At 39.1% G+C, this 16,495-nt stretch overlaps 1 protein-coding gene across 1 annotated transcript in view; it reads left to right on the plus strand.

Annotated features, from left to right (window-relative positions):
- Positions 1–15,874, plus strand: part of Slc9a7 (solute carrier family 9 member A7) — a 140,414-nt gene extending 124,540 nt beyond the window's left edge. Inside the window, exons 16-17 of the mRNA XM_040276594.2 lie at positions 4,356–4,461; positions 9,247–15,874. Of these exons, the coding sequence (XP_040132528.1) occupies positions 4,356–4,461; positions 9,247–9,498 (358 nt within the window). The 3' untranslated portion in view covers positions 9,499–15,874. The remainder of the gene's footprint in view (positions 1–4,355; positions 4,462–9,246) is intronic.
- The last annotated feature ends 621 nt before the right edge of the window (positions 15,875–16,495 follow it).

Here is a 16,495-nt window from a genome sequence, read left to right on the forward strand (position 1 = left end):
GATGCACAAGTATTTAAGTCATAAGTGCTTTGCAAATTATCATTTTAATTTGATACCAAACCAGTCAAGAAACAAAATTACCAGCTTCTCTCATGCCATAACTCCATTACTCCCTTTCTTCCACCCCATACATAGCCACTCTTCTGACTTCTAGCAACACTTAACAGTTTTACCTGTTTTTCAACATAATGTAAATGAGATATTTTTTTTGTGTGTGTGTGTAGTGTCTGACTTGTTTGTACGATTCATCTATGTGATGTTTGTAGCCCTAGTTCATTTGCTCTCATTGCTACATAGTATTTCATTGTGTGCCTATGTCACAATTGTATTGTTGATGAACACTCAAGATTCCCCTTTGGAACTGCTGTGAAAATACTGCTATGAACATTCTTATATACATCTTTGATGTATTATGCAAATGTTTTGTTGGGAATATACACAGGAGTAAAATTGTTGGGGCATAGGATGTGTGTAGGTTTAATTTCAAAAGCTAGTACCAAAGTTTTCCAAAATGGTGATACTACCTTACACATTCAATACTAGTCTATGAGAGCTCTAGTTACTCCATATTTTCATCAACAATTGATATCATCAGCCTTTTTAATTTTCGATATTCTAGTGGTTTTGTAATGATATCTCATTGTGGCTTTAATTTACATTTCTCTGATAACTAATAGGGCTGAGCACTTTTTCATACATTTACTGGCTATTCAATATATTCCTTTATAAAGTACCCATTCAAGCATCTTGCCCTGTTTTATCTTGGGTTGTCTGCTTTTTTCTTAATAATGTGTAAGAGTTCTTTATGTTCTGGATATGAGTCTTTTGCTAATTATGTATGATAAAAATACCTTCACCCACTTTGTTTTTTTACTATTATGTATAATTATGCATAATAATGGGATTAATTGTGACATATTCATATAACATATTTGCTTCAATTCATTCTCCAGTACTTCCCCTTTTCCTCTCCTCCTTCTCCACTCTGTAATTTGCCTGTTCCCCTTAAAAACTATCTTTTGATGAACAAAAGGCCTAATCCAATTGATTGATCTTTTCTGTTCTGATTAGTATCTTTGAAGCCAGTTTCCTGTGTTATCTTCTAGAAGCTTTATTCTTTATCTTCTGTGCATCTGGGTTTTTTTTTTTTCTGAGTGATAGACATGGACAATGAAAAACTCTAGATAATCTGAGATGCTCTGGATGAGGTCATCATCCTTCAGAGATGATTTAAGCTTATATCTGCCGAGTGGTCAGGTTGTGGGCAAGCAATTTCAGATCATCTTAATGAGTTTAGAAATAAAGGTGATTTGAAGCTGGGCTTGAGTTCTCTGAGGGTTAAATATTTTCTCTTTGCCTTTTGTGTAGGGTCCCAACCTAAAGCCTTGGGTGTTCACATTTTCTTCTTTGGTGGCCTTAGGCTCGTTATTGTAAGAGTAGATTATTAGAAAATTGAGTAAATCAAATAAGAAGTTCTTGGAAATTAAAAGATTTCTGAAATTAACAGTAGAAATTTAATTATTACAACTTGAGTGTGGTGAAGACTGAATTGTTGATTTGAACGATAAAGTTGAGGGGGAAAAAACTTAAAGAATTAGAACAGAAAGTCAGAAAAATGTAAGAGAAGAGTGTCAAGATGTGGAGTTTAGACACAGATGGTCCAGATCACTTAGGATCTGAAAGGGAAAGATGGTAACTATGGAGGAAAAGATATACCAAAGGAATAACAGAAGAAAAATTCCCATTACTAAGGAATATACTTGTCTCTAAGTATAAGAGCTCACCAAGAGTGTGAGTAGGGTGGACATATTCTGGGGGGATTTCATAACAACAAAAGGAAAAGATAGAACTTTTAAGGCTTTCAAAGAGAAAAGACAGGCAAAGAACCAGAGACTTCTCATTGTATATTAGAAGACCATTGAACAATGTCTTCAAAGTTCTATGATGAAAAGTCTAGACCTACAATTCTACCCCTAAACTCTCAATCACAACTGAGAGAATAAAGAGTGTAGTTTCCAGATGTGCAAGAATTCAGAAAGTTTAGTATCATCTAGACCCTATAACATATAAGAAAAATAACGTATGGATCAGACAAAAAATAGCCTAAAAAATGGGACAATGCTGGAGAAACTGATTGTTATAATTTAGAAGAGGTGAATAAAGAAAAAAATGAAAAATTCTTTATTTAGCAACACACTCTAGAGTTTTCTTTTGACAAAGTTTAGATGACACATTATTATTTTTCATTTTATGTTACTATAACCACTGGTTATACAGTGAATAATATTCATACAGTGACATTATTGCATTTTTGTATGTGCCAGAGATGGAACCTAGCACCTTATGCATGTTAGGTAAGTGCTCTACAATTGAGCTACATCCTTGGCCCTCTGATATTATTACAAATGTTGCTTTATTTATTTATTCTATAGCAAAAAATAGAGAATTTATGTATTAGTTATAAAAGAGAAAGCATATCTTCAGTGTAAAATTAATTATAATAGAAATTGGAAAGAAGAGACAAGGAGTATTAATGACTTAAGTTTATCATTCTTCATAGGAAGGACTTAAAGCTTCAGAATATAGCTTGTAAATCAAGAAATAGGAAAATGTGTTATTTATAAAGATTTAATGTCAGTTACCAGATCAACTAGTGCAGGAAAGAGAAGTTTAATGTTATTTTTTTTTTTTTTGCCCTTCCAACAGTTGAGTATTTTAAAGTATGTATATTTATTTACTAATCTTTTTAAGGAAGTTGTTTTAGGCCTTCTGGATTGGGGAAGTGGGGCTTACTGGCTGCCCCTTGACTCTTTTTTAAAAATTATTTTTATATATACTTTTAGTTGTTAGTGGACCTTTATTTTATTCATTTATTTATTTTTATGTGGTGCTGAGAATCAAACCCAGTGCCTCACACATGCTAGGCAAGTGCTCTACCACTGAGCCACAACCCTAGCCTTGACTCTTGACTTTTCATCATTGTACAGATCAGAGCCCCTGTCATCTTCTGAGTAGGACAGGAGAAAACTGATAGACCTGTAGGGGCTAATCCCAAACTGAGTGATTTCCTCCTGTCCTTCACTTGTCCCCAGGACTGTGATTAAAGGACAGCAGCCAAGAGACAGCTCATTTTGTCTGTAAAGAGCTCCAGCAGAGCCCTCATGTCCATCCTTCTTCATTAAATAATTCCCAACTGAAAGCATACCTCTGTGTCCCTCTTCCATTTCCTCCTTGGAGAAAGCTTCTTCCATGTGTGCTGCTCTAAATGAAGACAAGAATTGGGGGTGCACTGAACAGCCTGTTCTCTTAGGCACAGACCACTGGGACATCTTCTTGTCTTCCATTAAAGTTTCTTGTCCATCCCTGTGGTGGCCATATGAGAGTCCAACTTTTCCACATTGCTTAGGATACAGATCTTAGAATGGGCTTAGAATGGGCCTCTTTCATAATGGGGCAAGTGTTTCTTGGTGCTTCCAATATAGGGCTATGTATTTGGCCTCACAGATAGTCATTAACTGATGAACCCTGAGCTCTCTGCACATCAGTTGACCTTTATGTTACAGCAGTGGTCTTGACCAAGCCTGTATTTGCCTCCTGTGGGACGTTTGGCAATTTTTGGAGACAAAAGTTATTGTCATAACTTGGGGAGGGGAATAAGGGTGCTGCTGGCATCTAGTGGGTAACAGAGAAGGTGCTCAACTTCCTGCCACAACAAAAAATGACCTAGTCCCAAATATCAATAGTGTCAAGGTAAAGAAGCCCTGTGTTAAGAGTCTGGGAGAAAAGTGGCTGGTTCTCTATAATGGGAAGTTGGGAGATTTATGGTCTAAATAACCTTACTGAAATAATTTCACCATGCCAAGTCTCAGTTTTCTCTTTTATAGTAGCCTCAGGTTGCTTTTGAGGTCCTGTCCAACTCAAACATCTCCACTGTATGCCCTGTAGTTAGAGTGGCTTAACAAGGATACTTACAGAGAACAAGGGCAGAGGAGACACTGTAGTACCTGCTCCCCAGGGACACTATCTCCTTTTTCCAAGATCTGAGTGGTGTTTGTCAAAATCTGAAATGCTAATTGGAACTAAAACAAAGTCATAAGTGTGTTCTAATCAATCAAATATTCTTTTTAACTGACAATTGGAAATCACCAACCTGTGAGTTACTAGTTACCATTTAAGCCTAATTGAGGTATACTGTTGCAGGTACAAGTATTTCCTAGGTTGTACTGATAAAAAGGAGAGAAAGAAAGCTTTTTGTGGGTAGAATGTAGGACAGTTTACTTTTGGGGATTTTTAAACAAATTTTGTTGTGCGTGTGTTTCCCTTGCAGCCATTTATCCTTAATTCTCTTTTTAAAGTTACTTGAAGCCCATCCTCACACACAGCGGCCCCCCTCTAACCACCACTCTTCCCGCCTGGTGTGGTTTGCTGGCCCGATGTCTGACTAGTCCCCAGGTGTATGACGTAAGTACAGCATGTCAGTATGGTGTTCTTCCTGCTCACTCTGCCAGGGAAGCCTCTTACCTAGGAAGAAAAACCAATCACACTCATACCTCTATAGCTTCATATTTTCCTTGTATAATAAGATGATTAGAAATGGCAAATTTACATATGTTTATATTCTTTGCACAGTAATAAGAGAAATCTTTTACCGGGATTACAACTGCCAAGTTACCAAGTATTGTAACCCACTGCTACTATGCAATCAGTGAGCACAGTAGTTCTGTGTAGCTGTCATCCCAAAGCCTCTAGGGCCTCTGCTTACCCCCTTCAGAGGAAAGCAACTGTTGAAAAGGCCAAATGACAGAACTCTACACCTTCAAAGCCAGCTGAGTTGCCTCCTTGGGGAAGCAGGTTCTGCCTGGTGAGAATGCAGTTCTACCCTGACCTTTTCTTTGAATTTTCACCAAATGTGAGAACAGCATTCATGAATGTCTCCTTCTCTTAAAGACAATTGAGCCCTCCAGCATCCTCAGGACCTCCCCATATAAAAATGAAAATCCGCCAGGCACAATGGCACATGCCTGTAATCCCAGCAGTTTGGGAAGCTGAGGTGGGGGTATCATAAGTCCAAGACCAGCCTCAGCAACTTGGTGAGGCCCTAAGCAACTTAGTGAGACCCTGTCTCAAAATTTTTAAAAAGGCTGGGGATGTAATCAGTGGTAAAACACCCCTGGGTTAAATTTCCAATACTAAAATAAATAAATAAAATTAATGATAATAATAATAATAATAATAAGTCCTGTGCCACATGTGATAAACTGTTTTCAGATTAGAAAATAATGGATAGTGAGGATAGGGATACTGTAGCTCAGTGGTAGAGCATGTGCCTAGCATGTATGAGGCCCTGAATTTGTTCCCAGTACTGACAAACAAGCACAAAAAAACACCTTCAGTAAAATGGTGAGATTATCATTTTCCCAGAATTGTTCTTGCTTTATAAAGTGGTTTTTAACAATAATGGTAACTTTTTAATATAATATCTATTAGCCTAAACAATAATACTAGTGTTATTTTGTATCAGAAGGACTCAAACCAACAGATTAAAAAGTTAGTTTTAGAATTTCTTATCCAGCACTACTGTGTATAAGAAAGGTCATGTTAATTCTGAAGGCTAAATGGTTTGCTTATTTTAGACCTCTGTTTAAAGTGGAATTATGACCACTTGAAGGCATGTCATCACTGAGACAAAGTGTGCTGACGTGCGACCATTGCATCTTCCACTAATGAAGCTCCAACTAATTATACCTTAAAAATATTTTCTAATCAAAAGTTTACTAACTATTCCCTTGTTCATAGATACGGGATATCAGTACTAGTTTGGACTCAGCATAAACTCAGCCAAATGGGGCACATGATGTCATTTACAGTTATATACCTTTAAAGTGCTTCTCTCACCAGTTCAAGAGACTACTCAAGGTTTGCTTTCCAGAATAATGTTTGGGCTCTGGACTTGTCACAGCCAACTTAAGATGGGTTGACTTGGGCTACCAGGAACAGCCACCCTCAATGCTACTGCTGGCCTTTTGTGCTGGGGTCCTGCCCAGGGTCTCAGCCAGCTCCAGATACAGTGAGGACTGCTGCTGAGTGAATGGGAGCAAAGGATCTTTTCAGAGTTAGCAGTTGAGGAAACCAAAGTTGAGAGAGACGGAGGGGCTCCCTGTGGAGTGGAGTGCTGGGTGAGAGTCTCCCACTCAGAGTTCTTGTGGCTGTTTTGATACTTGTTATGTGGTTCTCACCCATCACCTAGGGTGTTTTACATTTGGTCAAGTTTATTTGGAGGTATATAGGATGTTCGGTATTTCTACAAACTCCAGACTAATTAGGTTTGTTATCCACCAAGAAAACAGTGTTCTTCCACTTTTGAAGAGACCTATGGTTGGGGCTCGGTGGTAGAGTGCTCGCCTGGCATGCTTGAGGCACTGAGTTTGATTCTTAGCACCACATAAATGTAAAATAAAGTTGTTGTGTCCACTTAAAACTAAAACATAAATATTTAAAAAAGAGACCTATGGTTATTTTCAGTGTACAAATTCCCACAACACACTTGTTTTTAGGGTTATTTCACTGCATTTTTATAGCAGCCTTTACTAGACAACTAGTTATATAATGATATACACCTTCAGCTTCCTAAAGTTCCACGGATCCTATCACCTAGAATTCCAGGGAGTGGGTTGGTTTCATCAGCTTTATGTGACACTCATTAAGCTTTTTTTTTATGTTTTTAGTTGTAGATGCACACAATACTTTTATTTTGTTTATTTATTTAATTTTATGTGATGCTGAGGATTGAACCCAGTGCCTCACAGATGCTAGGCAAGTGCTTGACCACTGAGCCACATCCTCAGCCCTCCTTCAGCTTTGATATAGGAGTCACTCTCCAACTGGGTCTCAAGATGTCTTTGTTTCTGAATGACTTTTCCTTAGGTACTATCTGGGCTGGTGGGTGTCATAAATGGAATGGGTCAGTATCCAGTCTTATTTTCTCCCACCAGTGAATTTTGTCCCTGTGTTCCTCTATAAGAATAATCAGGCCACACTGAAGTTCATGTCCAGGGTGCTATGTGGGCTTTCCTTCATTTGTAGAATTACCCTCACATGTAGTTGATCTGTATTCCTCTCTATCCCTTTTTGGCTTTAAACCTTGAAACGGTAAAGTATGTATCAGAACTGTCTCCCTGAAAATTGGTAGCTAAATATTTTGAAAAGATGGACAAAACCATTACTTAGCACATGTCTGAATGGTAGAACTGGGACATGCTAAGACAAGGAAAGAGGACTCCCTGGGAGCTGGAAACCCAAATGGGGCACATGATGTCATTTGTTGTTAAAACTATCAGAAGATAGATTGAGCTTCAGGGCTTTCTGAACACTAAGGCAGAGGAAGAAATTTGGGAGTTTGGAGCAAGTTTTAGAACTGTGCTCTAAATATCAGCCTGAGTATAGAATTTGTTTTTCGTCATGCATCTCTATCCTGCCTCCTTCCAGTGGATATTTGAGGCAGCAAGTGAAGTTTGAATTGTGTGTTTGCCTGTTAAAAATGCTAGAGCACTCACAGGGTTATGTGGAGTCACATTGTGCACTGTGTATGGAGAAGTAAGTTGACATCACTGACAAACAGTGCAGAAAACAAGCATGTGCTTGTCACCAGTAAATACACAGGAGATGCACTGGGAGAGAAGTGAGAAAGACTCAACCCAGGAATCCTCTTAGCTCAATGTGTTTACCAAGCATTCATGTAGCACCTATTACAGGATGAGTGTCCCTTGACCAAAAGACTTAGGACCAAAAGTGTTTTAGATCTCAGAACTTAGATTTTTTAATATTTGCATATATGTAATGAAATATCTTGGGTATGAGACCAAGTCTAAACACAAGATTCATTTATGTTTCATATATACCTTGTATGTATGGCCTGAAAGTAATTTTAGATAATATTTATAATAATTTTGTGATGAAACAAAATTTGAGAACTATCAGACTTCTATGACGTCAATACTCCAAAAAGTTTCTGAGTTCAGAGCATTTCAGATACACGGATACTTAACCCGTATGAGATAAGTTCCATTAAGGAAGGACACCAAGAAGAGGGAAAGAGGTCAATGCCCTTTGGTAGTTTATCATCTAGATGGGGGCATGTCCAGGTTGCACTTGGGGCAGGCAATGGACCAGGGTGGTATCCCAGACAGAGGAGGGATACATGAGACTTCAGATGTGTTTGCCATCCAAGTTGTATTCTTTGACAACCTTCAATACAGCAGAGCCATGACCCTCCCTTTGTTTTGCTGGTGTAACCCATTGGAGGGAGAAAGGTTTTATCTGACATTATTCTGTCTCCTGACACTCTCCCCACCATTTGTTACTTTCAGGAGGCTATGACTTTGTTAATGCCTGCCTTGTTTAGCCTTGTTTGTTTTGCTACAACTACTGCTTAGCATGAGATGCTATTCTAGTCCTTTTCCTGAACAGCTGATTTTTTCACATCCTTTATGTGGAAAAAATGAATCTAGAGGCAGTATCAGTTCTAACTCTGCTTCCTGTCAGCTGGACAACCTCAGGCAGATTTTACTGATTCACTAGTTCAGGTTTTCTTCTAGGGGTAAGGATCAAATGAGGGCTTATGTGAAGTTCCTGGCAAGTGTGTTATAGAAGCTCAATAAAATGTACTCTTCCTCTTTATCATTTGCTTCATGCTCCTGAGGACAGGCTTTCCATCAGGGTTTTTCTGTGGAAATACCACAGGGAAAATGGAGGAAATGCTAATCATGGTTTGTCCTCTCTACTCAATTGCTAACTAGGGCAAAGACTAGTTCAAATGTAAACAAAGTGGGTTTAGGATGTTTTGTGTAGGGCTGTAGGCCCACCTGAAAGACCTACCCAGAGAAAGAGTCCCAGGAACCTATTTCCAGTGATTGCCCAGTTACCTTACCCATAACTTCCTGTCTTTATGGACTGAAAAGCTGAAATTGAGCTGGTCTCCCTTCTTTATTTTGCCACTAATTCTGACCTACCAGGCATTTGAAATGAAAACTGCTTGCTGGTGCTCAAAGTCTTGGTTCAAAGTCCAACAACAGTGCTTTGCATTGAATAATACTACATAATTTCCATCCCATGACTGCACTAGAGGCACAAGCAGGCAATTTTCATAACCCCTAAGTTGCTGATGAGGACTTAGGATTGGAGGGTTCCTGCCCAGGAAGATATAAGTGTCCCACTTTTATTGTTATTGTTGTTATTTATGCCTTCCAGAACCAAGAGCCACTGAGAGAAGAAGATTCTGATTTCATCCTGACGGAGGGTGACCTCACCTTGACCTATGGAGACAGCACAGTGACTGCCAATGGCTCCTCAGGCTCCCACACAGCCTCCACGAGTCTTGAGGGTGGTCGGAGAACAAAGAGCAGCTCTGAGGAAGTGCTGGAGCGAGACCTGGGAATGGGAGACCAGAAGGTTTCAAGCCGGGGTACCCCTCTTGTGTTTCCTCTGCAGGAAAATGCGTGACTGTCCCCCAAAATCCTGAAATGCTGGGGTAGGCCCTTGGAGTTGAGGATGGCTACATGCCCCAGTGTTGTTTGAGGTGGGGCACTGACTGGATTGAACTAATGCTTCTATTTTGTTGGGGTTTGAAGCTATCTTAACACTTAAAATTTAACCCAAGACTCAGATGGTGAAGCTAGAGTGTCTCTAAATCAAGACGAAAGCAGATCTATCCCCACTTTTTCACATTGTAGTGCGCTGTTTCAGAGTTAAGCAAACACAAAAATAGCATGCTTTCATGGTCTCTTAATTCATCCACCCATGCTCTTTGAATAAGGCAGGGCAAGTATTGGAGATTCTACCCATGAGAAGCTTCATCTCAGCACATAGCAGTGCCAGTCTAGCTGGCTTGAGGAACATCAAGTCAGGGGAGAACAGGCTAGAAGAAAGACCATGAAAGAAGGCAGTTGAGATTGGCCCACCAAGAATTCTGGGATGCTGGTGTTAAACGGGACAGAAAAAGCTATTTGAGTGGAGGCCCTGGCACTGAAGGCTACAGGACTGCATTCTCCTATCAGGATCCCTGACTTTATGCAACCTGTGTTTTCTTCTAGACTGAAGATTAGAAATGATATCCATGAACATTTCAGTGTGGGGAAAAGAATTCTAGTTTCTTCTCTGGAAATCTTTGTAAAGAAGTTACTGGGATGTTTAAAACCAAAGGCAAATTGTGTTATTCTATTGTTTTTAAATTAATCTGAGGACAGAAGGGGTTTAGAAAACGATGGTATCACTGCAAGAATCATTTAACTTTTGAGGGCTACCAGATAGCCCACTACCTGGAAAAATGATCAGTAAGACTGGGGTATATACCATAGAGTTAGAGATAACACCAAAATTTGTAGGATGCTTTTATCAGGGAAAGAAAAAGCAGCAAGAACCCAAACAGGCAATAGGCTAGTATTCAGAGGGAAAGGGATCTCAATGTGAAAATAAAACCTGCAAAGAAAATACAAGATAGGCATCTTAAGACTCAGTAAAATTCCAAACTTTGAGCTGATGTATGCATGCTATTCAGTGGCTACATGAGAAATCTGAGTAAGCATTATTCAACCCAATAGAAAGTTTCATCTTAGATAGGATTAGGAATCAGGTGTCTTTACAGCAAGTATCATTTTCTGGATATCTGGAGAGAGTATTGCACCAGCTTAATTTGTGGATGTGGTTTGAAACCTGGGTTTTCAATTTGTGTTCTTTCTGGGTGAAATATTCTGCCTGCCCACACCTGTGGTAGGTGAAATACTGAGAGAACTCTTGGGACAGTTTTTTTCTCCACTCATCTCTGTGCTTTAGTGCTAGCATTGTTGGCAAATCAATTTCTAAAACAAATGTCTTCAAAATGTGAGTATTTTTCTTCCTATGGTAGACAAATTAGTGTCTTAGTACCATACACCCATAGTGAATCAGCCATTTAACCTTCTTAACTCACATCTTTTTTGTTGTTGTTTATTTTTTTATTTATTTATTTTATGTGGTGTCGGGGATTAAACCCAGTGCCTCATGCATGCTAGGCAAGCTCTACCACTGAGCCACAACCCCAGCCCCCTAACTCACACTTTTCATGGTTAATTTCTCTCTTGCCCAGGCTGGCCTTGAACTCCTGGGCCCAAGTGATCCTCCTCTCCCAACCTCCCAGTAGTTAGAACTATAGGCTCGGGCCACCATGGTAATTGTTATTTTTAAAATAGGTCATAGCTTTACAACTTTCAGAGTTTTAATTGGTAATTTGTTTAAGTAAGGAAAAATTTATTTGATGAGGTTGAGCCACATGAGATTGATGATTTTCAACTATTTTTTCAAAATCTAAAATAGCAGTTTCATATAGATTAATATAAGATAATTGAATGCATTTTATTCATCTCTCTCCTTTCCATAGTAAAGTACATTATGATTTTATGGTCATCTGTGGACTTTGTAAGTCTGCTAAAAGCTAAACAATGTACCTAACCCCCTGAGACCTCAGGGTCACTAGGCTAGCAAAGGACTTCAGAAGACCTGCACCCCACAGCCACAGAATAAGCTTTTTTATGTTTCAGCCCCTAGAAGGTTGTGGGTTCAAGTTGTAGACAACAGCTGCCACACTTAGCAGAAGGTTGGAATTTTGTCCATGTGATTAGACCCAGAACCATCAAGCAGTGTTTGTTTTATAGTTATCTCAGTAATGACCAGTACACAATATAAACTTAGAAGATGAGACTGGGGGGGGGTTGGATTTTTTTTTTTTTTTGAGATGGGGTTTCACTAAATTTCCCAGGCCAGCCCTCAGCTTGTCATCCACCTGCTTCAGCCTCTGAGTAACTGGGATTACAGGTGTGCACCTTCCTCTCTCTCTCTCTCTCTCTCTCTCTCTCTCTCTCTCTCTCTGTGTGTGTGTGTGTGTAGGTTAGGTTGGTTTACTCTTTGGTTGGGTCTGTATAAAGCCTTTGCTCATCCTTTATGCTGGAGGGGAAAAGCTTAGACAAAAGTCCTAGTGATTATTCTTGAAAAAAACCCAACCAAGTAGAATACACCCAGTCTTCATTCACTGCAAAGCTTTGTTATTCTTTTGGGTTTCTAGGAAGCGTTCAGAAGATGGTAAGAAATTATCTTCTTAGGGAAGAAAAATAACCATTTTGCTTCCCAGCCTAGTCTTAGGTCAATCAATAAATTGTTGTGTTTTCCCCCTAAAGGCCATCCTTTAGTCTTCATTGAAAACCCTTTGTTCCAACCTTATTAAATATAAGTAAATACAGATTTTCCGAGACCAAAACTAGAGTTATAATTATTTGATTGAGTCTTTTATTCAGCAGATTGAAGTAAGTCACTTGGACCTATGGTCCTAAGTTTTGTGTGCAAAGTGTGGAGAATTTTGACCTTACCAAGGGTTTGGGAAGGGGAATCCATTTATTGAAATGGTTCCATATCAAAAAGCATTATGACTAGGCTGCATGGAGAAAAGTAAGAATGCCACAAAGCCCAGAAATCATCTAGCTCAAGGCCAACCAGCTGCTGTTGGACTGGCATAAAAAACAGACTGATATTGCTGAATAATGGTGTATCCAATTAAACAAAGATCTTCTGAGAAAGTAATCCCAACTCATCCTTCACACATATTTGTTCAAGTTAAGGGGGGGTGACGTTTCAGCCAAGTCAGAGGGTCTAAAGCAGAGGTTCTGCACCCTGCCTGCATATTAGGATCACATGGCTGGTTGGTTTTTTTTTTTTTTTTTTGACATAATGACATTACTTTCCAAGATTTGGATTCACTAGCTTTGGAATAGGACCTGGCATCCACACTTTGTTTTGAAGCTCCAGGAGTTCCTAATGTGCAGCCAGGGTTGAGAGCCTTTTGGCTAGAGCTTTCTTTGGACTCTGTTTGGTACTTTAGTCAAAATAATGGCCTAGCAAGTTAAAGGTTTATTTTTAAAAATTTATTGGTGCATTATAATTATACATCATAGTAATATTATGATACAGTCATTTATGCACATAGCATAAATTATTCTTTCATTCCCCCTATACCTCCCCTTTCCCTCTCCTGATCCCTTCTCTACTGATTTCACTTCTGTTTTCACAAAGTCCCTTTTCTCTCTAGCTTCTGTGTATGAGAAAACATATAGGACCCTTGACTATTAGTCATGAGGAACAAACCAAGTCAGTAACACAGCCTTGGCAGCTATGAGAAAGTTTTGAGTTAATCTTTGCAGAACTCAAGGACATACTCCAAAAAATTCAACTGCAAAGATTACATTTGACAGCCTTAGAGCCTCCAAGGAGATAAGGAGAACAAGTGTGTGTGTGGGGGGGGGGAGAATTGAAAACTTGTCATCTTCCTTCCCATTTGTGAGGAGAGGGGGAGGAGGATTTTTGTCTTAACTGAGCTTCTGATTAGTCAACATGAAGGTTTCTGGGAGTCTGGCTTTTAAATTTCATATGGAATTAAGTTAATAGCTTGTTCCCATGCCTGAATTTGTGTTGGATTCCTGAGAATAAGGGTGGGCCTGTTGAGTGCCAGAACACAGGGGAAAGTTGTGGTCACTTTGCTGTCACATGATGGACAGCAGATAAAAATTCCTGCCATTCTTTTTGATAAGAATGGTAGTTCCCAGTCTTTGTGGGAACTACCAGCAAACCCAACCTTTGCTAGAGAAGGAATTTTGGAATTCAAGTAAGACTACAATTCTCAGGAAACAAGCACAGGAAGGGCATATGGATTCTGAGCCTCCAAGGTACTCACTAGGGTGACGAGACAAATGAGTGTTGATGCCTCGAAGTCAAAAGTCACACTGAAACATCAAATATCTCATCAAGCAAACAGCACGGGGCTCTTCAGGCTATTTTCTAGACCCAAAAATATCCTATGTGGTTTGACAAATGAAGTCCCTTTAGAATAAATGCAAAATGATATCTCCGCTATCCATGAACATTTCAGTCTGGGACAAAGAATGAATAGTTCCTTCTAAAATAGAGGCCTGTTTCACATTGTCCCACCCCCAACATTTCACTCCCTCTCTTTGTCTTAAGTGGAAGTTAATGTAATCATATCAGATCTTTCATGTGAACCAGTGATTTCTAAATATAGAAACACCACCAATGTATTTATTGAAGATCAGCAGGGCCATTGAGCGACTCATCAGAGGTGAAAATACCCACTTGGAGACCTGCCTTATAAGTTCTAAGAGTTGTATCAGAAAGATGACAGTGGCATCCATTGTAAAATGCAGCCTGGAATGAGGGCTACTGGTAAGTCAGCTTGCCAACAAGATAAGTATGTGACTTCTTTTTCCACCCTAGAAGTAGAGAACTTGACGATGTCTTTGATGCCTGCCTTTTGACATTGATTGTGTAGATTAGTTATCCAGAGTCAGATAAATTACCCTGGTATCATTGAGTTCTGATCACTTCTGTTGGTTTCTAAGTGAGAAACTAGCTTTCTGGTATCAGCTGCTGCATGCTGGTAACAATAAGTTGAAGGAATTTAGTAGCCAAGAGTCATAGTTTAGAAACAACACATCTGAATGCTGCTTCCACCACTTTGATATCTGAAAAGATCTTCCCCCACTTTAAAGCCTAGTGAAAACAGTATGGAGAGAAATACTGCAGAAACCAATGCTACCATCTAACTAGGAAAAGACAAGTAGATTCTTTTGACAATCTTTTAAAACAAGACCTAGACACAAACCATTTTTTTTTTTTTTGCAAACATGTCTTGTCACCCAGGGGTAGCAAAAATTGAAGAGAAAAACCAAAGTTGTTGATCTTAGTTTTATTTTCCTAAGCAGGGTATACTATAACTGGCCCAGATGGAATGCACAGGCTGTCAGATTTCAGCCACCTGAGCCTTGGGGAAGATGAGAAAGAAAGTCTGTCTGCTGTGCTACCTTCTGAAAAGGTCTGAAGCAGACCTGAGTGCATGCAGCAAAGGTCACCTTCTCATTCTGATGGCCATCCTTTAAAAAAAGGCTTAATGGAATTGCCAAATGTCACCATAATCTCTCAACTCTTGGCCAGTGGAAAAATTGTCTAAGCCTCTGTATGTTGGAGGAACTCGGAAAAGGACTTGTAAACAGCACAAAGCGTCATCTGCTGTCTAAAGCACTTTTAAGAAGTTACCATCCAGGTGTTACTGGGTGATTAACTGCATGTACATTTGGGGACTAACTTTTGTTATGATTATTTCATTGTGGGCTTTGGAGAAGTAGAGGAATGATTTTCAGTTGTATAGGTGTGAAGTCTATGGTTTTGTAATTTTATTACTGAAATCGATCCTTCAAAGTGTGATTTCAGCTCCTTCTAGATTATCTCTTTATGTTTTCATAAAATGCATCTGATACTACTTACTTGGGAAGTTTTGTTGTGTCCATTAAAATGATTCAATGGGAAGGCCACAAAGATCCATTTAATAACTGAACAGCAACTTTTTGAAGTAGAATAGGGTGAATTTAACATGGAATGATGTGACCTTCTGGGGAACTTTTTATAGAGGGCTTACTTATTGTATTTGGGGAGATTTTGTTTCTTCTATTTCCATTCAATAGTAGCAAACTGGTGGTTTTATAATATTAAAATTATACTATGTTGTATAAATATACATTATAAATGACATTGAAGTATGTTATAACTGTGAAAAATTAAAGACCTGAAGTTATCTACCTTTATGTGCAATAAGGAAAACTGCCGTAGGCCCCCCAAAGTGGTATCTTTTCCCTAGCATTTTACTTAATGTTTGCCTTTGTGTAGATGTGTAGATTGCTGTTGTAAAGCTAGCCATGTGTTTTCCTGCCCTTTACTGATATTTAACACATTTTTTTCAAAGCTTTTTTTTTTTTTTACGAAACTCAAAATAAAAAGATTAACTGGCTGAGCTGTTCTTATTTTGTATTTTTAAAGTGTCATCCACTAGTAGAAGAATGTAGTATGACCCTATTTCTAGTCTGTTTCTTTCCCTCATAGAAAAGTTCTTTTCTGGGTGGAAGCTATTCCTCTCCAAGGGAATTCATTTAGACTAGGGTTGGCAAACTAAAGTCAGCTTCTGAACCAAATCCAGCCCACTGCCTGTTTTTGTAAATAAAGTTTTATTGGCATCCACTGCACTCATTCATTTGCATACCGTCTGTGGCAGTTTTCATGCTGCTGAGGCAGAGCTGAGGAGTTGTGACAGAGTTTATACAGCCCATAATGCCTAAGCTAATTACTATGTGGCCCTTTCCCAAGAAAGTTCTTGCCCAGCCCCTGATTTAGATGCTTGAAGAAATTCAGTTTTAAAAGAGTATAAAAATCGTGGCAACAGATTTTTAAGATTTTTTAAATGTGCCTTAGAGTTAAAAGAATTACTTCAAACTTGGCCTTTGCCTGTGACTTTTCTGTAAGAGGAGGGCCTTCCAAGAGTCTGACAGGCTTTGAGTACAGAACCCAAAGAAGGCATGACCAGGTACGGGCAACATCACGTTGTAAGACTGAGAGGAATAAAGTCAACATTGCA

Source organism: Ictidomys tridecemlineatus, chromosome X, assembly GCF_052094955.1.
Source record: "Ictidomys tridecemlineatus isolate mIctTri1 chromosome X, mIctTri1.hap1, whole genome shotgun sequence".
NCBI classification, from domain to species: Eukaryota; Metazoa; Chordata; class Mammalia; order Rodentia; family Sciuridae; genus Ictidomys; species Ictidomys tridecemlineatus.